The sequence below is a fragment of the Cyprinus carpio genome, chromosome B13, assembly GCF_018340385.1.
Source record: "Cyprinus carpio isolate SPL01 chromosome B13, ASM1834038v1, whole genome shotgun sequence".
NCBI classification, from domain to species: domain Eukaryota; kingdom Metazoa; phylum Chordata; class Actinopteri; order Cypriniformes; family Cyprinidae; genus Cyprinus; species Cyprinus carpio.
The window spans coordinates 6,129,782-6,155,088 of NC_056609.1; the positions used below are offsets into that span (position 1 = coordinate 6,129,782).

Genomic DNA, 25,307 nt, shown 5'->3' on the forward strand with positions numbered 1-25,307 from the left:
AGAAGTTTAGACATGCCCTGATATTTGTGTTTTTTTTTTTTCAGTTGCTTATAAACACATAAAAGGCTAAAGTATAATAGCACTGTAATCAGCACAAACTGGGCTACAATAATATGTGAGCAGCATGTATGTACATGATTGTGTTTTTGAGAAAGCGACGTTTATGCGTGGTTAGTGAAAAACGAAAATTTTGAAGTCACTGAAATAAGGCAATAAAACACCAGGAGAACATTTGTTCACAAGACTTTTGAGGACAGATTTTGAAGCCTAGAGTTTTTGCTTCAAAATTATGTGAAAATCTTGATTACTCGCTCACAGAAAACAATATATTGATTGTATTTGATTGATTGATTGTATTGTATTTTTTTGTTTTATTTTTTATTTTTTTTCATCTTCTGTTTTGGAGACGAGGAGATGGTGTCGATGGACTCCTCACAGGGAATTCAAATGAATACACCTTCAGATGAGCTCTCAGAATTGGGCAAGTGCCTTCTCCAGAATGAGGTTAACATTTCTTTGTGCTCTCCATCAGTTGGCTTCTTTACTTGGGCTCTGTGAACAAAGTAAAATGTTTTTCACCCTCTTTTTTTTTAAAGGATATATATATGACTCTCCTGACCATATGTTTTAACTCCCTTTCCTGGAAAGACACTATAAACTGTCAACGGTGTGCTAGTATGCTTTGCTGGACTTTGCTAAAACAGGTACTGATTTTTCTCTCTCTCCCTCTTAGTGATTTTTTTTTTTTTTTATCTAGAACTGACAATTCTCCAAAATATTTCTGTCAGTTATCATTAGAATTGTATTCTAAAAATGACAGTTTTTTTTTTTTTTTAATCCTTTGCATCATGAAAATACTGTGTCTATATGTGAATTAATTCATTTGCAGGTGCTTGGCTGTAACCTTCTCCCGGATGCTGTGACATGGCTCTACACCAGTGTACTGAAGGGTCTGCAGATGCATGGCCAACATGAAGGCTGCAATGCTGCACTAACTCAGCTGGCCTTGCTCATCTACGAGTCTCTAGTGCGTCATGCCAGTTCAGCTGTGATATCTTGAATGTGTTTGGGAATCACATATGTCATTTGGCAGTCGCAAAAAGATAAACTTCATTTTTTTCCTCTTACTAGCTATGATAAATTAAATATAAATAAAAAAATACAGCTCTGGAAACATTTAAGAGATCACTCCAAATTTGTATTGAATCAACATCTCTATGTGTATGTCAGCCATTCCAGTGTCTGTTGAATTCCAACATAGGCACACCTCATTCTGCTTAATGAAATACTAATCAGGTGATCACCTAAACCAAATCTTATTTAATGAGGAAATGTATAAAAACCCCTGCTGTGGTCATCGCTATCCTCTATAGCAAGAGGACCATCTGGATGGCAAAAACAGTGCTAGTGTGTACCTCAAAAGTAAATGGAAACAAATAATAACGACTGGCCATGCCAAAAAACTTTTAAAGAAAAGTTTTGAGTGGGGAAAAGAAGTGTTCAATTCTGGCTTTACTGGCAGAAGGATACAGTGAGTGTCAGGTTGCTTCCATCTTTAAAATTTCAAAGATGGGGTTTAATAAGAACAAGGTCAAGCTGCAGACGTTGTGGAAAGCAAGTCTACAGACCAGAAGAGGGTGAAAATGACTCTCCATTGACTGGGATGACCACCAGCTCATTCGAATGTCACTCAGCAACTGTAGGATGACATCAAATGACCTGCAAAAAGAATTGCAAACAGCAGCTGGGGTGAAGTGCACGGTAAGGACGGCTCAAAAAAACTCCTAGGAACCTAGAGCCAGGCTGAGGTTTTCAAAAGGACATGAAGGATATCAGATGTTAATATATCCAAAGTTCATCAGAGATGTAGAAACTTGATGGCGTGTCTGATTAAAACACGGGACAGATACCAGTCCTTTGCTTTCTTTTATTTTTAAGTTCAAGATGATTATTCATAGACAATTCCCATGGCATGGAGATGGACAGATGTTATTAGATGGCCTGGATGAACCGGATGGACAACGTGTACAAGATGTACAAGATGGTCTTAAGTCACTACAAACAGTACAATAAAAGAAATCAAACTCATAATTCATCAACAAACATATCAACAACATACATATATACGCAATCCAAACAATAAATTGGCAAACAAACTTACTTAACGCATCCTAAGGAAAAGACTCAAAGGACATGGTTGGGTGTCCATTCAAACACCCACACCTCACCAAAGGAAGAGAAACAAAGGAAGGAAGTGAGGTCTACTTATAGACCTTGACCAGGAGGTGTATGGGTAATGTAGTGCACTTGCATGGGTATTGTAGTCTGCTTGGAATTGTGGGATACGTAGTACAAATATATATATATATATATATATATATATATATATATATATATATATATATATATGGGAAAAAGAAAAGGAAAAATGAAAGAGAAGGGTCAAATTCACAACAGCCGCCCCCGAATACAGTCACGTATTCGCTATCACTCATCTATTTTAGGTAATGGAATCAACTTAGCAACTGGACGTACATATGTCTTTCCATTAATAACAATCTCAGCTACTCTAACACGCCCATCCTGACTAGGTAAGAGACGTACTACCCTACCAATGGGCCATGATGCTCTTGGGAGTTGAGAATCAATAACTAACACGACAGCAGAGTCATTTAGATTAGGTTGTTCTTGGTTCCATTTTTGACGGAGCTGCTGACCTGGTAGATAATATCGGATAAAGGATGTCCAGAACTGGTCCACGAGGACCTGGCTATGTCGCCAAGATCTGCGGCCAAAGAGCTTAGTGTTGGCATAAATCACCTGAGGTAGAGAAGAGTCTCGCTGCCCCATGAGGAGGAGATTTGGAGTGATAGGGTCGAGATCTGAAATGTTTGAAGAGGCGTAACCAAGTGGCTTCGAATTTAACACTCCTTCAACTTCAGTCAAAACTGTTTGTAGGACTTCCGCTGATACTGTTTGACTGCCAAGTACCACCCGCAGAGCTGTTTTAAACTGAACGGACCTCTCTTTCCCATGACCCCCCAAAATGAGGAGCTTGTGGTGGATTAAACTTGAATTTAATCTGCTGACTTTCCAACTTGACTTGCAACTCAGTGGTAAGATTTTGGAAAGCTTCCTTTAATTCTCTTGCAGCTCCACGGAAATTACTTCCTTGATCACAAAGAATCTCATAAGGCCTTCCTCTCCTAGATATGAAGCGGCGTAGGGCCATTAGAAAGCTGTCCACATTTAAACTGCTCAACAAATCAAGATGCAGACATCGAGTGGTCTGGCATTTAAACAGAATGCCCCATCTCTTCTCCGTTCTACGGCCAATATTGACATGAAAGGGACCAAAACAGTCCATTCTGGTGGACCAAAAGGGAGGTTTAAACAACCGGAGCTTGGAGCTTGGCAGATCTGACATTAGAGGGATAGATGGCTTAGCTCTCCACTTTCTACATTGTAAACAAGACCACTGATGTTTTTTTACGGCTTGTCTCCCTCTAATTATCCAGTAATTGCGCCGAAGTTCTGAGAAAACTCTCTCTGGACCAGGATGGAAAAGTTTCTCATCACAGTCCTTGATAATTAAATGGGATAATGGATGTTTGGGGTCGAGTACAATGGGATGAACCATTCCAGGTTCCATATCCTCTACACGCCTGAGCTTACCTCCCACTACAATAAGTCCTGTTTCTTCATTGAATTCAGGAGAAAGTGTGAGGAGACAACTTTGAGGTTCAATGGGCTTTCCTTCCTTTAAACACTGATACTCAGAGGGAAAACTTTGTTGCTGGGCTTCTCTCAAAAGAAGGGTTTGGACTGAAGAGGCATCACAGGAGTCCTCCCTATGTTGTAGCAGTAACTGATTTGTTGCGGACTGTAACTCTGACAGTGATTTGAAACTGGAAGGATCTGGGAATACGAAATCATCCACTTGTGTTAAGCCACAAAAGAGTGGCTTGCGGAGCTCAGGATCAGGACTAGCAGGTCTGGACACTAGATTTTTTGGCCATTCATGTGGAGGACATTTCAGAAACATTGGGCCTTGTCGCCATCTATGAGCAGGTTTGGCTAACTCAACAAGAGTTTTACCTCTAGTAATGTCATCTGCTGGATTCTGTACAGAAGGAATATACCTCCAAGAAGAGGGATCAGTAAGTTCCAGGATTTCAGTGACTCTATTAGCTACAAAAACTTTGTAACGGCAGGGGAGGGAATGCAGCCAAGACAAGACGGTTGTTGAATCTGACCATAGGACAATATTTGTCAAAGGATGAGTCAATTCATTCTGCAGGAGTTTACAAAGCTGTGCACCTATTAGAGCAGCGCAAAGTTCCAGACGAGGGATGGATATTTGCCTTTTAGGGGCCACTCGAGATCTTGCCATGATGAAGGAAGTATGTACCACACCCTTGTCATTTTCCATCCGCAAATAAGCTACTGACCCATATGCACTCTCTGAGGCGTCACAAAATATATGCAACTCTCTAGATGTAATTTGATTGAAAGGCAAGGTTGAATAACATCTAGGAAGCTGTATCAATGACAGATCAGGGAGCTCGTTTTCCCAAGCCTTCCAGGCCTGTTGAATAGGATCTGGCATAAGGGGATCATCCCAACCCCTGGACTTCATCCAGCATTGTTGTATGATGACCTTAGCTCGCGTTGTAAAGGGGGAGATATAACCCAAGGGGTCATACTGACTGGCGAGGACTTTATATATATTGCGCAGGGTTGTTGCTTTATACTCCACAATTCGGGATTGATACCCTAATGAATCAGAGGGACAGTGCCAACTCAGACCCAGAGCTCCTTCTTTAGGATCCAAGCGATCTTGATTGATCCAGAGTTCAGCACTCTCAGACCTGGCTTCAGGAGGAAGGTGTCTGACAAGATCAGGCAGGTTACTTGCCCACTGTCTGGTTTCAAATCCTCCACTCATCAGTAAAGAACGCATTCGGTCTAGGAAGTTTTTTGCAGTTTGCACATTTGGGAAACTCTCTAAACAGTTGTCCACATAGAATGACTGAAGTACAGAATTCACTATATCTTCATATCCTTCTTTGTGATCATGGACATGCCTTTGTAAAGCATATATTGCGCAACATGGACTACATACTGTGCCAAAGGGCAAAACTTGCCATTCGTAGATGTCAGGTGGGTTTGACCTCTGCATGTTGCGCCACAGGAAGCGTAGAAGAGAACGGTCTTCTGGTAGTAGCCTAACTTGGTGGAACATAGATTTGATGTCCCCACTAATTGCCACTGGGCACTGACGAAACCGGAGTAAGACCCCAAGTAAGGAAGGGCCCAATTGTGGACCAGGAAGGAGTTGACTGTTAAGTGACACACCTTTATATTGATAGGAACAATTGAAAACTATTCTTTTCTTTCCATTATGCTCCACAATATGATGAGGAATATACCATGACTCATTTGATGAGTCATGAGAAAGTTCCACTTTGGAAACATAACCAGATTTCTCCAACTTAGCAATTTCTTGGTCATACACAGCAGCAGTTGTGGGATTTCTTTGGAGGCGACGCTCGATACATCTGAGATAAGACATAACTGCATTTGGTGAGGCTCGTAACTTCATGGCGGAAGCAGCACGCAATAACGGAGTGGCATACCTTTTCACACCATCCACATCAACTATTTTAGACTTGGAGGCCAACAAGTCCATAGCTCCTTGGTCCTGCTTGGACCTAGTAATGACCTTTTCATTCCGGAAAGGAAGGATGTCTACCTTCCATAGTTTCTCCACATCGTGGCGAAGTTCTTCTAATGGATTAGCGATGGTAAAAAGACACTGCATCTCATCTGTGTTAGGAATTGGTATTGGGCCTTGAAGTACCCAGCCTAACCTGGTCTGGATTGCTGCTGGAGATTTAGGAGGCCCAAAATACACCTGATCAATTGGGTTTATCAGGTGTGGGTAGTCTGCACCAATAAGAATAAGTGGTTGGACATTAGTGAAAGCTGGAAGGGGTAAGTCCCGAAGATGTCTGAAACGTCTCTGCAAGATCTCAACCGGATAAGTCTGTTCTGCCAGTCCCAATCTGGTGGCAGAAAAAGCATTGGAAATGGAATACTTCTTCTCTGGATTGACCACGGAGGATATTTCAAAGGTTACAGACGAGCCTTCAAGTGCGAGAGTGTCTTGACGTACAGTTCTAACGATTAGGGACTCGGTTACCCCATTAAGGCCCAAATAATCAGATGCTTGAGATAGCAGCATGGTGCGTTCTGATCCATCATCCAGGATGGCATAGGTTTGCAAGGATCTGCCTTTGTAATGGAGAAGTACTTCAACAACTTTAAGCAGTACCTTCCCAGAACCTCCAAGGCGACTAAGATAAAATGTACCGTTATCCTGGTCGCGACAATTAACTCCATGAAGAATACCAAGATGTCTGCCTTTGCACTGTGGACAAGGCTTTTTCAAGTCACAGTTGACGGCTAGATGTTTAAGCCCGCATCTCCAACATCTTTTGCTCTCTCTAATCCATGCATCCTTCCTGCTTTCATCTAAGGATTTAAAAGAAGGGCACAGGCCAATGAAATGGTCTCTACTGGAACAATATGCGCATGAATACTTGGGACTCCATTCTCCATCTCTCATATTCTGGGGTTGCTTAGCTGTGGATCTTGGCTCAACAGAATTACCGTTGACTCCGTACAAGACTGTTTGTGTGTTAATCTGATGTTTTCAGTTTTGCCCAACACCTGGTCGTCTGATGGTTACCTGGAGAGGCCTACAATCCACAGTGTCTCGCACCCAATGTTAAATTTGGTAGAGGATTGGTGATGATGGTGGTGGTTGAGGAGAGAGCACCCCCACATGATTGTAAAGTGCTTTGGGTGTACTGCAATACACAATAAAGTGCTATATAAATGCATCATTCATTCATTCATGATCTGGGGGTGCTTCAGCAAGGCTGGAATCAGGCACAATTGTCTTTGTAAAGGGCGCATGAATCAAGCCACGTGCAAAGTTGTCCTGGAAGAAAAATAGCTTCCTTCTGCTCTGACAATATACCCAACTCTGAGGATTGTTTTTTTCCAGCAGGACGATGCTCTGTGCCGCACAGTCAGGCCAATCAAGTAAATGGAGAAAACCATTTACGCCTCCTCCAAGCAATCTCTCTTACACTTTTACCAGCACTCACATACATCATCAACAGATCTTTCCTCACTGGCACCTTTCCAACTGCATTCAAGCAGGCTTGAGTAACCCCACTGCTCAAAAAACCTACATTAAACACTTCACTTAAAGATACAGACCTGTCTCTCTCCTTCCATTCATAACGAAAACCCTCGAAAGAGTTGCTTTCAACCAGATATAATTGTTTCTTTCACAGAACAGCAAACTGAAAGCTAACCAGTCAGGTTTCAGGAGTGGCCATTCAACTGAGACTGCACTACTGTCAGTCATGGAAGCCCTGCGGATTGCAAAAGCTTATTCCAAATCATCAGTTCTTATTCGACTGTATCTATCTGCTGCTTTTGACACTGTCAATCATCAGATCCTCCTACCCTCTCAACACTGGGCATCACAGGGATTCCACTTCGCTGGTTTGAATCCTATCTCACTGGTAGGTCTTTCAGGGTGGCTTGGGGAGAGGAGGTATCCAAAGCACATCAATTTGTCACTGGGGTTCCTCAGGGATCAGTACTTGGACCCCTCCTCTTCTCCATATACACGACATCACTGGGTCCCATCATACAGGCACATGGATTCTCCTACCAGTGCTATGCTGATGACACACAGCTCTATCTTTCATTTCAACCAGATGATCCAACGGTAGCTGAATGGATCTCAGGCTGCCTGGCGGACATCTCGGCATGGATGAAAGAATATCACCTACAGCTCAACCTGGCAAAGACTTGAGTTTCTTGTCTTCCCTGCCACTCTAACTCTACGGTATGATTTCTCCATCCAGCTAACCATTGATAACCAGCTGACCTTCAAAGACCATATTGCAAAGACTGCTCGATCTTGCAGGTTTGCATTGCACAACATCAGAAAGATCAGGCCCTTTCTAACGGAGCATGCTGCACAACTTCTTGTCCAGGCCCTTGTCATTTCTAGGCTGGACTACTGCATTGCTCTTCTCTTCTGGCTGGACTTCCATCAAGCATAATCAAACCTCTACAAATGATTCAGAATGCAGCGGCACAACTGGTGTTCAATGAGCCCAAAAGAGCCCATGTTACATCTCTCTTTTTCTCCTTGTACTTGGTGATGTGACATACAGCCAAGTATGGTGACCCATACTCAGAATTCGTGCTCTGCATTTAACCTATCCAAATTGCACACACACAGCAGTGAACACACACACACCATGAACACACACCTGGAGCAGTGGGCAGCCATTTATGCTGCGGTGCCCGGGGAGCAGTTGGGGGTTCGGTGCCTTGCTCAAGGGCACCTCAGTCATGGTATTGCCGACCCGAGACTCGAACCCACAACCTTAGGGTTAGGAGTCAAACTCTCTAACCATTAGGCCACGACTTCCCCTTGTACTGCTACCAGTTGCAGCTCGCATCAAGTTCAATACATTGATAGATTCAAGATTCAAGACATTGGGGGCAGCTGTGGCCTAATGGTTAGAGAGTTGGACTTCTAACCCGAGGGTCACAGTTTCGAGTCTCGGTGCTGGCAGGAGTTATAGGAGGGGGAGGGAGTTAATGAACAGCGCTTTCTCCCACCCTCAATACCCATGGCTGAAGTGCCCTTGATCAAGGCACTGAACCCCCAGTTGCTCCCAGGGCTCTGGATATAGCTGCCCACTGCTCCGGGTGTGTATTCAAATGGGTTAAATGCAGAGCACCAATTCCGAGTATGGGTTACCATACTTGGTAAATGTCACGACTTTCACTTGATGCTTGCATATAGAACATGCACAGGCTCAGCACCTGCCTACTTCCACTCACTATTACGAATCTACACTGTATTGTGTTGTTTAAAGCTTGAACCTGTTTTCTTTGCATTATTAGAGGTCTGAAAACCCTACATATTTTTTGATATTTCGACCAGTTGTTATTTTCTGCAAATAAATGCTCTAAATTACAAATGTGATTGTCAGTAGTTGTCAGTACAGATAAAAATGTTTTCAGTAGATTATATAATAAAAAAAAAAAAACATGTTCATTTTACTCAAATACATATACCTATAATTAGTAAAAACAGAGAAACTGCTAATTTTGCAGTGGTAATTTTTTTTTTTCCAGAGCTGTCTATAAAGTCTTTACATATTTGTTGTTTGATAAACACCAAATACAAAAATTCAAGTGGCTGTTTGAAAACATGTAAACACTGTTTGACAACTCTGTGACAAGTGGGTGTCAGAAACAAAAAAGTTGTCCAAAGCAGCTTTGTTTACAGAGGCAACAGGGGTAAGCGCTGCATTTTTGCTTATCCATAAGCACCACCTGCTTGTCAGAGAGTGAATTTGGATTCTCATTCAGCCTTTTTTGTTTACACCAACATACTGTTGTACAATTTAACCCTTTGATGAAAAAGAAGCTATGTCCATTTTAAAACTCTAGACAATACGGTTTCAAGAATTAATTGCAGTCTTTTGAGGTGCTCACGATAACGATACCGTACATGTTTATTACTGCAATATATCACGTTACTAAATACCAACAGCTGTTTATTCCTATGTAGCTGCAAAGTCCTTTGTAGCTTTTGTTACTACAGATGCTTTAAGGATGATTTAATTGAACTGTATTTGAGGTTTAAAATCCCTGTTTAGAAGGGATGGGTTTAGACTGTTCAATACTGAACTTGTTTAATGTCTTATAAAAGTTTAAAGCTACACCAGTGGTTTCATCACATCTTTAAATATAGTTTACTGTCATTGGCCTCCCATGGTTCCTTATCTTGGCTGTAATTTGTAGCCAGTAACAACGTCCATCAGCAAAGGTGTATTCAGTAGCTTGGTGTTAATTTATAAAGTATTTCACAGTAAGAAATAATTGTTTTTGTGAAGTCATCTTAATAGTGTATATTCACAGAAAATATGAAGACTATCATTTATATATATATATATATATATATATATATATACATACAGTACAGGTCAAAAGTTTGGAAACATTACTATTTTTAATGTTTTTGAAAGAAGTCTCTTCTGCTCATTAAGTCTGCATTTATTTGATAAAAAATACAGAAAAAAAAATGTAATATTGTGATATATTATTACAATTTAAAATAATTGTTTTTAAATGTATTATACTTTAAATTATCATTTATTTCTGTGATGCAAAGCTGAAATGTTGCTCTCTATAACTTTATAACTCAAGTCAGAGACGATCATGCTGATCCTCATAGATGACAATGAGGCATGTAACACTACTGTGGTATGTTTTACTTTTAGTACATAAAGAACAGTGATGTTAACACAAGCTAAAGTACCACTGAATGCACCTTTAAGTGATTATGGTAGCGACTTAAGGCATTGGTGAGAAAATTTAATTAACAATGATTTAGGAGTTTTTCATTCTTATATTTCTGTACAGAGGCCTCGATACACTGAGCTGCGTTTCATCATGAATCAGATCCCTGATATCCATGTTGAGGCCCTGGAGCAGTTTGATCAGAAGACCATACAATCCACTGTATCAAAGGCAGGAGAGAAGAAAAAGAAGGAGCAGTTTAAAAGGCTCATTGCAGGCACTGTTGGGGTATGGCCACTTTTCTTTTCTTTACTTTCTTTACATTGTCACGTGCTCATCATCTGATCCAGTTATTTTAAATTTTTTGATAATATTGTTTGACATTATTGTATATTTTCCTTAGTTCCTTAGTCAAGGGTAGTACTTGTATTCTGTCCCTGCTGCAAGTAGGTTGCACCTCGACAGTTAGTTAAACAGGATCAGGCCTGAAGAAAAAGTCAAAACTGAAGTAGTTATTTTCCAGTGTTTTACTTGCAATCTTCAGTTGCACAACATCGTTTTTTTGTGAAACTATAATGCAAACACAAACATACATTAAGTATAAAGTATGACAAAGTAAATTTTAGGAAATAAAACAGCAAATCTAGCATTAATACGAGAGAGAAAACAACAACCTTTTTATTTAAATGCACCACAAATGTTTCTTTTTAAATGGCATGAAATGCTTATTTTTTTTAAACATAGATGAAATTTAGTAAACCGTTAAACTTACAGACGATGGCCTTTGGCACAAAATAACAGAAATATAGCTTTTATCAGGGAGACATCTGCTGCTGCATCACTGCTGTTGTGAGATTAAATCTAAGATGGCTGCCATGACCTTAATCACATGATGCATCTTAACCAATAACATAAACCCAAAATTAAATGACTATTTAAACAGTCAGAACAACTTGTATTATGGGATATAGAATTCCATGCAGACCTTATGATTAATTCAAAAACACAGAATATACATAATGTGTACATAATGTGTAAATTTGTGTGCGGTAATTTGTGTGCATACTGTGTATATTTATTATGTATATATAACGACATACAGTATTTTAAAAATATTTGCATGTATATATTTATAGTCATATAATTTATATTGTATATAAATATATTTAATATATAAACAATTTCAGGTCAAACTTCACTCTCTTGGACATGTCATGTTAACTGGGCTATATGTTATAAATATAAAAACTGTTACATTTACTGCAGTAAGTTTCCTCAGTGTGCGGTTTAATTCATTTGTTTTGATTTCTTCACGACATTGTTTCACATACAGACAGGCTTTGTGAGCCTGGCGTGACCTTGTTCTTACTGTTGATTATCCATCATCAGTTTATTACATGCACCAAATGTAATAAAATTAGAATCATTCTTGCCGAAAGAATCGTGCTTCCCTAATTAGATGTTTTAATCAGATTAGTTGTCCGGTCATTCTCTTTCACTAGCCCCCTCAAAAAATCCACATGTCTTACACAAGCATTGAAGGTGCAATAGGTGATTATCTTCAGAAACATTTTTTGTTATGTTGGTTAAAAGTCTCTTTACTTTAGGTTTTTGGGGTAAATTCGAACATGGCACTGCGTTATTACGTCACATCTGTAAACATAAAGTTGTTGTCCCGGCTACTAGGCTATCGCATGTGAGGATCCTGCAGGTCATTTATGGCCTTTCACACAGAAGATAATTACTTTGATCATTTTGATGATGGATTGTAATCCAGAAAGGATTATGTGTTTATGAAACACATGTAAATGAAATTAAATTATATTCCAGTTTTAAATGTGTATCTGATTACAGATAACCTGGGATTACACAAGATGTGTACAAAATTCTTATTTGGGTCATATATTACAATCTGTGATTGCGAAGCAGAAAATATCCACACTTGTGAGGTGACTGTCTGCCACACAAATACTCCTCAGAAAAAAATGATTTATCCACACTGGAGTCGTGCCGAATTTACACAAAATATAAATGAAAAATGTATATCAATTTTAAAACAATTGTAAAAAATGGAGAACCTTAAAAGTCTTAGTCTCTTGAATTATACAGTATATTGATTAACCTCCTTAAGGTGATGACATCTAAAGAGCAATACCCACCAATTGAATGATCTCCCTTCTTTCCTCAATTGCTTGTCAATCTTTCTATTAAATTCTTCCACTTCACTGAAATAGTTATCAGAGAACAATCACTTTTGTGATAACAGAAATATCAGTAGCAAAATGGTGCACTAGGCATTGTACAAAAATAATTCATATTGTACTCTGACCTGAAATGATAATCTGGACCAGAAAGAAAGACCTGCTCAGCCTCCTGCAAGGACAAATTCCGGAGGGCAGCCAGGGCATATATGATGGCCTATGAAAAACATTAATATAAATATACTGTTATAGCACTACTGAACAGTAAGATATTAAACATGGGTCCATACACGAGTAGCACCAGCATGTAGTTTATACAGTAGCTTTTGTAAGTGCAGGAGCAGGACACAAACAAACACATTACATCCAGAAAAAGAACATCACAGATGAACTGCACTTCATCTGTGAAGCTCAGTTCTGTTGGTGTTCTATCCAGCACTCCTCTCAGATAAGAAAACAAGATGTCCTGCTGTTCCTCACAGATTTACGTAACAGCATTGACTGGCAGTGGATACAGTGGTAATGCAACTGTGGTCGGCAATGTAACCCACATCTGTGAATGGTATACCCTATAATGGTATAACAAGAACATAGAATAGATCATATATTTCAATTTGTAAATTATGTATACCCAAAATTTGAATTAGGTGTTTGGTTTTCAAAAACAAATCAAGAGCTTTGGTTCACTGCTCAAATGGAACTGATCATAAAATACATTCTGCTTTTAATGCACATTTTAACTCCAATTGCATTTCCTGAGGGAATGTTTGAAAACTTTACCTTCATGGATAACTGCACGATTGAAATGGCTCTCTACATAGGTTCTGATCTTGCTCAGCTTTGATGGGTGGAACAAAGCTGAACTACAGAACGGGCAGTGAAAGTCCTTGCAGCATGTGGTGCATCTCTTCAATTCGGGCAGGGATCTCCCTTTTTGGATTGTTATATGCATCTTGAAAAAGAGAGAGCCTACTTGTTAGAATATTTTGAGATCATGAAAATATCCCTAGTGCCTTTTTTAATCATCTGTCCTACAATGAGCCTAACCAAATCCATAAAATCACTTCATATTGGCCATGCAGAACATGACAGAAACTCATGATAACAATGGACTGTATGTGGAGTAGGCCTGCAGATTAGGCCAAATTGTAACAAGCTATTAAAACTGCCAAATGCCTCATTCATCATTGCAAAACAATTCCAAAAAACAACATGTTAACACATAGTGCAACTAGGCAGTCAGTGCAGTTTAATTATGAAAGATATTTTATACTTAAATATGGTAAAACAACGAGTATTAAGCCAGTATTCACACCTAATACATTAAGCTGCAGGTAAATCTTACAAACCTTACATCAACCATGCTCTTGTCATCTGATAAGTTTAATTAATGTGCTGGCTAGATTCACTTATAATAGTTCGTCATTAAAACTCAAGGATTTATGAAATCATGGCCACGAATTAACGTCGTAGTAATTAATAAAATTATCTCACGAATTCTTAATTTGGTGGGAATTAATTATTAATTCATAGTTAGCAGTTCCTCACTATGTAAACTTCGCACCGTTTAAACGTTATAAAATAAAACTTAATTAAATATCGGCACTCACCGTCTGATTGCTGTCCCTGTCGTCCATCTTTAATTAGTGTTGATCCAGTACGGTAGGTGGCGCTGTCACAAAAAAACTAGGGTCCTAGAACTGCGGTCCTGAAACTGCAGCCTCCGGTTGTGCAGGAATACCCTTCTTGATAATTTAGCCCACAGCCACAATTGCAGGTTTTCAAACAGAGATGGTGACAAAGAGGCAAAACTTGCGGACTGCAGCTTTAAGTGGTCTAAATGTATTTACATATTCTGTGGAAGGCATAGGACCAAGAAATGTTTGTCCAATCAAAATCTTCAGTCCGAACATTATGAGATGCTTTCCTACCTGCCTGTCAATATATGTGTTTGCATACTTCTGCGCACCCTGTTTGTGCAGACAGGATACATCATCAGCACGTTCATATACACTATGCAGACAGTTGGTTGTCTGGTCTGTGTGCATATATGTGTTCAGGATGCGTGGCTTTGGATGACGATTTACAGGGAGGGTGGGATATACGCTTACAATGCTATCAGGCTAAAGGTAGCATTTTACAAGATGTCCTACTGCACCTTTAATGTCTAGCTCTGTTACTGTATATAAAATTTAACCAGCCAAAGTCGCTAGTGGGAGAAACCGTGTTACCCGCCGCTGCTGAAATCCACCACGGACTGGCTTAACAATAATGGCCAATGACTATGTTTGCCTGGGTTACCACGCTGCCCAGCTTAACTCTAATCAGACGAGCACAATGTGTAATGTTCATTAGGAACTGAAATTGGCACACTTTCTTGAGTAGTGGCAAATGCTTCATCTGAACTAAGTGCTGCAAAATCATTACAGCCAGAAGTTAACAGGCTTTTTAGCCCCATTGCTGTTTTGGGAGACGTGGACACTTGTGCATTCAGCTTAGCCTTGAACTCTGCGATGGTGCTCTTGTGCTTTTTATGAACTGGATAGCGCTCTTGTGCTTTTTACACTTTTCACTATTTGTTCAGCTATTTATTTATCTACCTGTGACTGAAGAACTTGAATTTGAAACCGCTGATCTTGAACATCTGACTTTTGTGCCTCTGCATTTTAACATGCAGTTCTTCACATTTAGAATCTTTACTTGACAACAGATATGTCATCAAATCATGCAGCCTCATACAACGCATGTAGTTTAAAGCCTCAATTGACCATTCGTAGGAAGCTTGATTTGCAGGTGATCTGACCAATCAGAACGTCTATATTATGGGCTGCCGCTGCTATCTGCCATCTTGCCCGACATCTACGGCCGGCCTCCATAGAAATCCATGTTAAAATAGGGTAAAAAAAAAAAGAGAGACTGAGTTTAAACGTTTTCAGTATAACTAAATATAAAAATATGTGGAGGGTTAAGCTGTGCTGTTGTTGGTTTCCACAGTAATGGCATTAAGCTAAGAAATACCTTTAAAGTACTTGTTTTGCCTACCAGATTTGTCCATGCCTGGCGCTGTATGAATGGCTTGCAGCGCTTAAGTTAAAATACTGAGTGGTAAATAATAAAATAATGTGGTAAAATGTGTGCTCTTATCATTCTGTGGACAAAATCCCATGAACTTCGCCCTGATCAGGAGCATATTTTTCACTGCGTGAGAACATGATTTGTGGTGTGAGAACGGCAATGTTTGCTGGGGTTGGCAACAGTAACTAAGGAGGGTGGGTCTTTGTGAACAGTCTAAAGGTTAAAGACATTGCCAAAACATTGCAATGTTTTGATTTAATTTTATATTGGCCAATTTACTGTCTACCAAGCAATCATTTTAGAATCTGAATCTTTCTTTACTCAAGACCTTCTCCTGTTATAGATGATGTGTAAATGCATGATATGTAACACATTTACAAGGGATGAATAGTTTTCACTTTAGATTAGGGGATATAGAAAGCTTTGTAAATGATTTATTCATGCATTTACACCTCATCTATAACAGGTATTGAACACTTTGTAGTGTGTACAGCAGTGTAAGTGCTGACTGGTGAGGGTATAGACAGCTGTCTTCTCTGACACACATGGAGTCTTTAACTCTGTGTGCACCTGATGTGAGCTTCAGTGGAAGGTTAAACCGGTTCAGAGGTTCACTTTATCACTAGATCCCACACACTCCACACAGAACAGAGAAAGGATTTAACACAAGTCAAGTCAAGTCAAGTTCAGTGGTGCCTGAGGCAGAAGAGGGACGGGGGGGCAAGTTCGGGAGCGAGTTCAGCTTCCTGACAGCCTGATGGATGAAGCTGTCCTTCAGTCTGCTGGTCCTGGCCTGGAGACTCCGCAGTCTCCTCCCTGATGGCAGCAGACTGAAGAGTCTGTGTGACGGGTGAGTGGGCTCACCTGCAATGCAGAGGGCTTTTCGAGTGAGACGGGTTCCATAAATGTCCTGGAGGGAGGGGAGAGAGACACCAATGATCTTCTCAGCTGCTCTTACTATGCGTTGCAGAGTCTTCCGGCAGGACGCGTTGCAGGCGCCATACCACACAGTGATGCAGCTGGTCAGAATGCTCTCGATGGTGCCTCTGTAGAAGGTGTACATGATGGGGGGTGGGGCTCTGGCTCTCCTCAGTTTGCGGTGGAAGTAGAGACGCTGTTGTGATTTCTTGGCCAGTGCTGCAGTGTTGTCGGTCCAGGAGAGGTCCTCTGTGATGTGCACACCCAGGAACTTGGTGCTGCTCACTCTCTCCACAGTCGCACCGTTGATGGTCAGAGGAGCATGGTGAGTGTGCGCTCTCCTGAAGTCAACAACAATCTCCTTCGTCTTCTCCACGTTCAGAGAGAGATTGTTGTCACTGCACCACCCGGCCAGGCGGCTCACCTCGCTCCTGTAGTTTGTCTCATCTCTGTTGCTAATGAGACCCACCACAGTCGTGTCATCCGCAAACTTAATGAAGAGGTTGGAGTTGTGTGATGGTGTGCAGTCGTCAGAGGTGTCAAGTAACGAAGTACAAATACTTCGTTACATTACTTAAGTAGAAATTTTGGGTATCTATACTTTACTTGAGTAATTATTTTTCAGCCGACTTTTTACTTCTAATCCTTACATTTTCACGCAATTATCTGTACTTTTTACTCCTTACATTTTAAAAATAGGTTCGTTACTGCTATTTCATTTCGGCTTGTTTTCATTCCGGCTTGTCATCATTCCAAAAAAAAAAAAAAAAAAACACCTATCCAGATAAATCGCACCATCCGGATGAAGTGAAGTTGATTGTGGTTGGATGAGAAGTATAAACATATACCATTCCGACACCCAATTGGTTTGTACGCGATCCATCACACCTGCACATGACACAGATCACATCACACTCCAGTAAGGGCATAGCCAGTGTTGGGTTCGTATATCAAAAAATATATTTCTTAAAAGTAGGTTTGGGGTATGGAACCGGTATGCACCGAACCGAATAAGGACGCATATTTCGGTGCCTCTTAAATGCCTGAGCGATCGATTGAAATGTTTGTCCTGGTTCTCCGAAATGTAGGCCTACACAAGAAGCATGGGTGTCGCTAGGCTTTTTTATAGGGGCTATATCATTTAGCTCCATAAACTGTATACTCAAATTCGCGATCGCCTCAGAGTCAGTCCCCTTAAATTTCATAAGGAAAAATCGGCAGACCGGTCTACTCTCCGTCTTTCAGCGCGCTCTTCAATCCACAGACGGCGGTGGAGCAGCGCGAGCGCACTTAAACAGAAACAGAGGACACAAGGTGTGTGTTTATCGATAGATTGTTAGAATATCTGTATCTGTGCAGTTCTTTGTCATAAATACAGTTTACAAAAGGTCACGAGGGAGCAGTCGGTTTCTGTAAAGTTTTCGCTTGTCACCACTCATCACACCACAGCTGTTTCCTCCAGCGACAATCTAGCCCTTAACACATATAAACGAACGCATACTTAAATTGTACTTATTTAAATATACTGAATTAAATCATACGTACTTTATACATACACTACTGTGTAAAAGTCTTAGGCACGTTAGTGTTTTCACCCCAAAGAATGGTGTTCGGACAGTTATTTATATATTTTGCTGTAGTGTGTCAGTAGAAAATCAGTTTACATTTCCAAACATTCATTTTGCCGTTGTCAGACTGCTTGTGCATTCAAAATCACACTAGATTATTAAAATTAATGGCAAACTGATATTTCCTACTGACACACTACAGCAAAAGATATAAATAAATGGCTTGAACCCCTTTTTGGGGTAAAAATACTAATGTGCCTAAGACTTTTGCACAGTACTGTACTTTACAAACGACATTGTTGCTACTTTATAAAGAATGACCATACAGTCATTCACAGAACTGCTTAAAGACAGTGACAGACACCACTCTTTTAACTAAATATCAGAGTGATTGACAGAGATACAGTAGAAACATTTTGTGTGCTTTTGTATTAAATAATGACCCAGATTGTGAAATACATTTATTAGCCTTAGAGTAAGGGAAGCACAACTTGGCAAATGAGAGCATCCAAGGTGAAAGCTGTGGATTTATTTTAAATATTTGTAATGTTCTTTATTGTTAATCCAGTTTTTTTGTGGCTCTCTTTTTTAAGTATCGTTTCAGGCACCGTTTTAGGCACCGGTACCATTTTAAAAGTATCGAAATGGCACCGGACCCTACTTAAAAGTTATTATTTCTCAACTACTGGCTCATTTATCAAATGGGTGCTTTCTCTTCATCCTCCGCAAATTAAGATACTGTAGGTAGTCCTGTAACTAGACGTTTGAATAAATTAGCTTTTGCGATTGACAACGCGATTGACAATGTGAAAGTCGTGACATTTGCCAAGTATGGTAACCCATACTCGGAATTGGTGCTCTGCATTTAACCCATCCAAGTGCACACACACAGCAGTGAGAAGTGAACACACCGTGAACACACCCCCTGGAGCAGTGGGTAGCTATATATCCAGCGCCCGTGGAGCAAATGGGGGTTCAGTGCCTTGCTCAAGGGCACTTCAGCTATGGGTATTGAGGGTGGAAGAGAGCACTGTTCGTTCATTCACTCCCTCCCACCTACAACTCCTGCCAGCACCAAGACTTGAACCGGCGACCTTCAGGTTACAATTCCAACTCTCTAACCATGTAGCGAATACAGGAAGCTATCGATCAAGAAGGTATTAGGATCATGAGTTATTTTTCATTTTTATTTTTTGATTAATCACTTGGATTAATCATTCATTTTTGACAGCACTAATGTTTATTGTAAATAGACAAACCATACAAGGGTAATTGTTACTAAGCCTGCCCTGGGTACACCAATTTTCTTGTTCATTGCCCTCGCAGATTCCTGCATCTAAGCTTGGATGTACATTAAATACATTCCATTAAAGGTTATTGATGACATGCCTCTGAAGTTTGACTTTTTTGCACCATTACAATACTTGTAGGCAACTAGTCATCATTATCTCTAGTTCTTTAATGTATTTGCATTGTACTAAAGTGTGTTCATTTTCAATGGGCATATATGCGGCTGAAACAGGTAATCTAGTGCATCCCAAATTTTTCAACATGAATATTTTAATATAACATTTTTGAGCAGGTGGGGTAGTGCACAATAGGCCCCTGTGGCGTGACCTAATCTTTTGTTCTTAATGGCATTTTTTTTCCTTACATTACTTTTACTTTTATACTTTAAGTAGTTTTGAAACCAGTACTTTTACTTGAGTAAAAAGCTTGAGTTGATACTTCAACTTCTACAAAAGTCTTTTTAAACCCTAGTATCTATACTTCTACTTGAGTAATGAATGTGAATACTTTTGACACCAGTGGCAGTCGTGGGTCAGCAGAGTGAAGAGGAGGGGGCTCAGCACACATCCTTGGGGGGCCCCAGTGTTCAGTGTGATGGTGCTGGATGTGTTGCTGCCGACACGTACTGCCGGAGGTCTTCCAGTCAGAAAGTCCAACAGCCAGTTGCACAGCGAAGTGTTGAGCCCCAGCTCGACCAGTTTGTGAATGAGCTGTTGAGGGATGATTGTGTTGAATGCTCAACTGAAGTCTATGAACAGCATTCTGACGTATGAGTCTTTTTTCTCTAGATGTGTGAGTGCTGAGTGGAGGGTAGTTGAGATGGCATCATCGGTCGACAGGTTGGACCGATATGCAAACTGGAATAGGTCCAGGGAGGGGGGGAGGGCAGACTTGATGTGGTGCATGACTAGCCGTTCGAAGCATTTCATGAGGATGGGAGTAAGTGCAACAGGACGGTAGTTATTGAAGCAGGATGGAGATGGCTTCTTCGGGACTGGAATGATGGTGGTAGCTTTGAAGCATGTGGGAACAACAGCCTGACTAAGTGAGATGTTGAAAATGTCTGTGAAGACATCATAGAGTTCTGCTGCACAGTCTCTCAGTACACGCCGAGGAATGTTGTCAGGACCCAGAGCTTTGCGTGCATTGATCCTGCTGAAGGATCTCCTCACGCTGTCCGGGGTCAGCATCATCACCTGGTCACTGGGAGGAGGTGGAGTCTTCTGTGCAGTGGAGCTGTTTTGTGCCTCAAAGCGAGCGAAGAAGGTGTTCAGCTCGTTCAGCAGAGAGATGTTGCTGTAACAGGTCCGCTGTGGGGGCTTGTAGTCCGTAATGGTCTGTATCCCCTGCCACAGGGCTCCGAGTGTCTCTGCTGTCGCTGAAACGATGGGCTATCTTCCTGGAGTACTGTCTCTTAGCCTCTCTGATGCCGTGGGATAGGTTGGCCCTGGCTGTTCTCAGGCCCCCCCTCGTCTCCAGCTCTGAAGGCAGCGTTCCGCGTCTCCAGGAGTCTGTAGACTTCCCCTGTCATCCACGGCTTCTGGTTGGCCCGGACAGTAATGGTTTTTTGTGACTGTTACATCCTCAATACACTTGGTGATGTAGGCAGTGACAGTCTCCGAGTACTCCTGGAGGTCAGTGGAGTTATTGTAAGTGGCAGCCTGCTTAAACATATTCCAGTCAGTTGTAACAAAGCAGTCCTGAAGAGCGTCAGACGACCCTTCTGGCCACACTTGAATCTGTTTCTGAACTGGTTTGGTGACTTTAACGAGCGGTCTGTATGCAGGCATTAGCATGACAGTGATGTGGTCTGAGGCACCGAGGTGGGGGAGGGGGAGGGCTCACCTGACTAAGGCATTCATAAATGAATGAATTACTCTTCTTAAAAATAGTGGTTTAGCATACCTGCATGTTTGTGCTTTTGAACACAGACCAGCTTACAACTTCATATACATCAGTATACATCAATAAATCATATTCTGATCATTTACTAATGGTTTGTTCATCATTTGTTCATGATTAACAATTTTTTGAGATGATACAAAACTATTTTGACATACATACTTCATTGATTTATAAATGATAATGTATCAACTAATAACTTATAAACCATCTACTAATGATCTGTTTGATTTATTTCAAGATTGGATTCGTGCCAAATGAGAGAGTAAGGAAGAAGATTATAGGGCCAAACAATAATAAAGAAAAACATCTCCAGAATAAAGTCATTAGCCTATAATGCAAGATTTAACTCATTAAATATCCAGAAAAATGTAGAAATAAAATATTGAGAATAAAAATTATTAAATATCGAGAATAAAGTCGTTCATCAGTCAACTTCATCTTTGCAGCTGACACTGACTCAGAAAACAGTTTAGTAATATGTAGCCTATTTAAAATATGTTCTAGCTATTTGTGCAATCTGCTTAAGTGCGGAATAATAATAATAATAATACAAGGAAGGAATAACCGACAACGTGCCGTTGAATTACAGGAGAAAGAAAAAAACATGCTAGGCTATTGTCACAAAGTTCTTGTTTGGCAAAATTAATATAAGCTATTCTGTGTCTTAAGACAAGTTAAGTTAGAACAAGTTCAATAAAACATCTCTTTATTGTATTTCTACAGACAGAGGAGAATAGCCAAACCAAAAAGAAACAAAGAAAACACAATGTAACATTCATAAAACTGTACACAATGGAATGCGCACATGTGAGTGGGGCTAGTGCCAGCTAGTGGTCGCTGATTTTCTGTGGCTCAACTGCATGTGGATCGCGAGCTGTGTGTGTGTGTATTGGGCAAGGCTAAAAGGGTGGAACGAAAGTCTCAAAATTCAAATGAATCAAATAAAATTGACTCAGAAGATGATGTAAATGAATGCACACGTCGCCTGATCTACAAATGCACATTTTAATCGCTACATGCACAAGTTATGATAATTTAATACAAACTATAACATTTGTATTCACAAATATGTCTCTATTTGAACACAATGCTGCACATTAATGTAATTCTTAACTCTGCAGACACAAGTTGACAAGCATTTTGTGTCAGTGTAGTGAAGGACATTTGCAAATTTTTTAAATCATGTATATGTTAATGAATTGCACTGGGCCTTATTCGCAAACATGTCTGTATTTGTACAAATCGCTGCACAATCATTTAATCCCAAATTCCACAGACTCATATTTAAAAGGCATTTGTTTTTTGGTTAGTAAGATACATGTATAAAAGTTATGCAGTACATGGATAATTTAGCGTGCATCTATTAATCATTTTGAGTCTAATGTCATCCCATATTTCCACACTTAGCACGATGCAAAAAAGCGAGGCGAATCACCGACGAATGGTGCTTTCACACCGAACTTGAAACGATTGTTTGCCTTCTGCTAATTCACACCTGCACGCTAGGTGGCGCCGACCAACAATGCATTTTTGCTAATTTATGGATGTAGTATATGTTTTTAAGATAATCCACTGCTCAATATACAGCATTTAATTAAGATAAACAAGGTTCTACACCAGAAACAAACTATCTATAATGCAAGAATAGGCTACATCCTAAAATATAATTAGAAGTACAATTAGTATCAAGCTACACTTGAAAATATGTATGTAAAATATGTATGTCAAACAAGTATGTAATTATTAATGTATTCGCTTACCTACTTTAATCCATCATTGAGTGCTTGTAATAACTTCCAATTGTGATCAATAGTTGATTTTGTTTAATAACCAAGACACATGCGCACTTTGTATGTTTAATATGTTTTCTACATTGCTAATATTTGTCATAAACATCCTTTATTGCCATAAAAATACCATGAGCTGCATACAAAACACATACAGAAAATATAGTCATAATCGTATGTCTATTAGCTTTCATATTTCATGTGTAGAAAAAGAGTAAACGTGCTTTGCCTCATAACACTCATGCACATGGAAGAAAATGGATGGTGTTCTACAGATCACATAATTCAGTGGCCAATTAATAGAAATGTTATTCTGTATAAAGAACATGAGAATAAATCTGTTCTCAAATACCAACAATAACAAGAACTCAGCATCCGCTCTCTTCTCTTATCTGGGATACTCTTCTTCTGTGTTCGTTTACACAGGTTTTTGAAACAGCACCACCACTCTTGCCTTTTTGTGCAACAGCAGCTGTCATGTGATCCTAGTTCAAACCTTATTGGATGGTCCATGTTTTCGCTTTGCGAAACTGAAAAGATTTGTCAGATTGTTTCGAGAGAAAAAAAATTGCATTTTCGGTTTTATTCAGTTCCATATTCCATCGCATCCGATATTCGTTTAGCTTTTTCATGCTCAGTGTGGAAAGGCCTTTACATCCCCTTGCACACACTGGACAGTTGTGGTGGTTGCATAGTCAACCTTTGAAACAAAGCATGGCTTTAGGGGAGACGGGGAGCTTCCAGTGTCCAACATTGCTTTCAAAGAATGTCCGTCAACAGTTACATCACACAACATTTGACTCTCCCCTCTAGAGTCAGCATCTTTGTTGTCTTCTCTGGGAACATAACAAAATCCTGTCAACTTTGCTTTTCACACAGGACACACAGTCATTTTGTGCCCCAGCTGTTGACAGTAAAACACACCAGTTCTTGTCTCTCTGATTTTGGCTTGTGTACACTGGTAATGCGTTCAGCTGGACCTTGTAAGGCCCCAACCCCAGCAGTGTTTTTTGCACAGTACCTTAGAGTGGTTGATAGCGTGGACCCCCACAGTGAGCATTCACGAGCTAAAGAGCTGCTGCTAGTCCTGAAGTCCATAGTTTCTGTTACATCATCAAGTTGTTCTGAGGTTTTGGATATGTTAAGGAATTGGGATACATCAGGAAGATTACTTAGAAAGCAGTCTTTTGTGGTAGAAGTGATGGTTCTACCATACTTGTAACAAGAAGTAGAATTTACAGTTTTAGCTATATGAAGTTTGCACAAAACTAAATAATGATCTGAGATATCATCGCTTCGCTGCATAATTTCAACACCATCAACATCAATTCCATGTGACAGTATTAAATCTAGAGTATGATTTCGATAAAGAGTAGGTCCTGAGACGTGTTGTCTAACCCCAGTAGAGTTTAGAATGTCTATAAATGCTAATCCCAATGCATATTTTTTCATTATCAACATGGATATTAAAGTCACCAACAATTAAAACTTTATCTGCAGCCGGCACTAAATCGGACGTAAAATCAGCAAACTCTTTAATAAAGTCTGTATGGTGCCCTGGTGGCCTGTATACAGTAGCCAGTACAAACATCGCAGGGGATTTATTATTAACATTTGTTTCTCTGGATAATGTTATATGAAGCACCAATACTTCAAACGAGTTATACTTGAAGCCTGCCCTCTGAGAAATCCTGAAAACATTGTTATAAATTGAAGCAACACCTCCCCCTTTACCTTTTGGACGTGGCTCATGTTTATAACAGTAATCTTGGGGTGTAGACTCATTTAAAATAATGTAATCATCAGGTTTTAGCCAGGTTTCTGTCAAACAGAGTGCATCTAGATTATGATCAGTGATCATATTATTTACAAAAAGTGCTTTCCTAGAAAGGGACCTGATATTCAATAAGCCAAGCTTTATCATTTGTTTATCCGTATTGCATCTGTTTTTTTATTTGTTTGAACCTCAATTAAATTGTTACTCTTAAATTGGTTTGGACGTTTTTTGTATTTTCTAGCCCGGGGAACAGACAGTCTCTATAGTTTGATATCTGTAAAAAGCCTCCTCCCCCCTAAAAATTGTGCATGTACATTCACTTTGTGCGCTCTTGCGCAGAACCTGCCTCCCACGTTGCTCATATGTGGACGAT

At 40.0% G+C, this 25,307-nt stretch overlaps 1 protein-coding gene across 1 annotated transcript in view; it reads left to right on the plus strand.

Moving 5' to 3' along the window:
- The first annotated feature begins 379 nt into the window (after positions 1 to 379).
- LOC109048247 (exportin-5-like) overlaps positions 380 to 25,307 on the plus strand; it is a 48,002-nt gene continuing 23,074 nt past the window's right edge. Inside the window, exons 1-4 of the mRNA XM_042736310.1 lie at positions 380 to 504; positions 597 to 704; positions 890 to 1,027; positions 10,537 to 10,701. Of these exons, the coding sequence (XP_042592244.1) occupies positions 415 to 504; positions 597 to 704; positions 890 to 1,027; positions 10,537 to 10,701 (501 nt within the window). The 5' untranslated portion in view covers positions 380 to 414. The remainder of the gene's footprint in view (positions 505 to 596; positions 705 to 889; positions 1,028 to 10,536; positions 10,702 to 25,307) is intronic.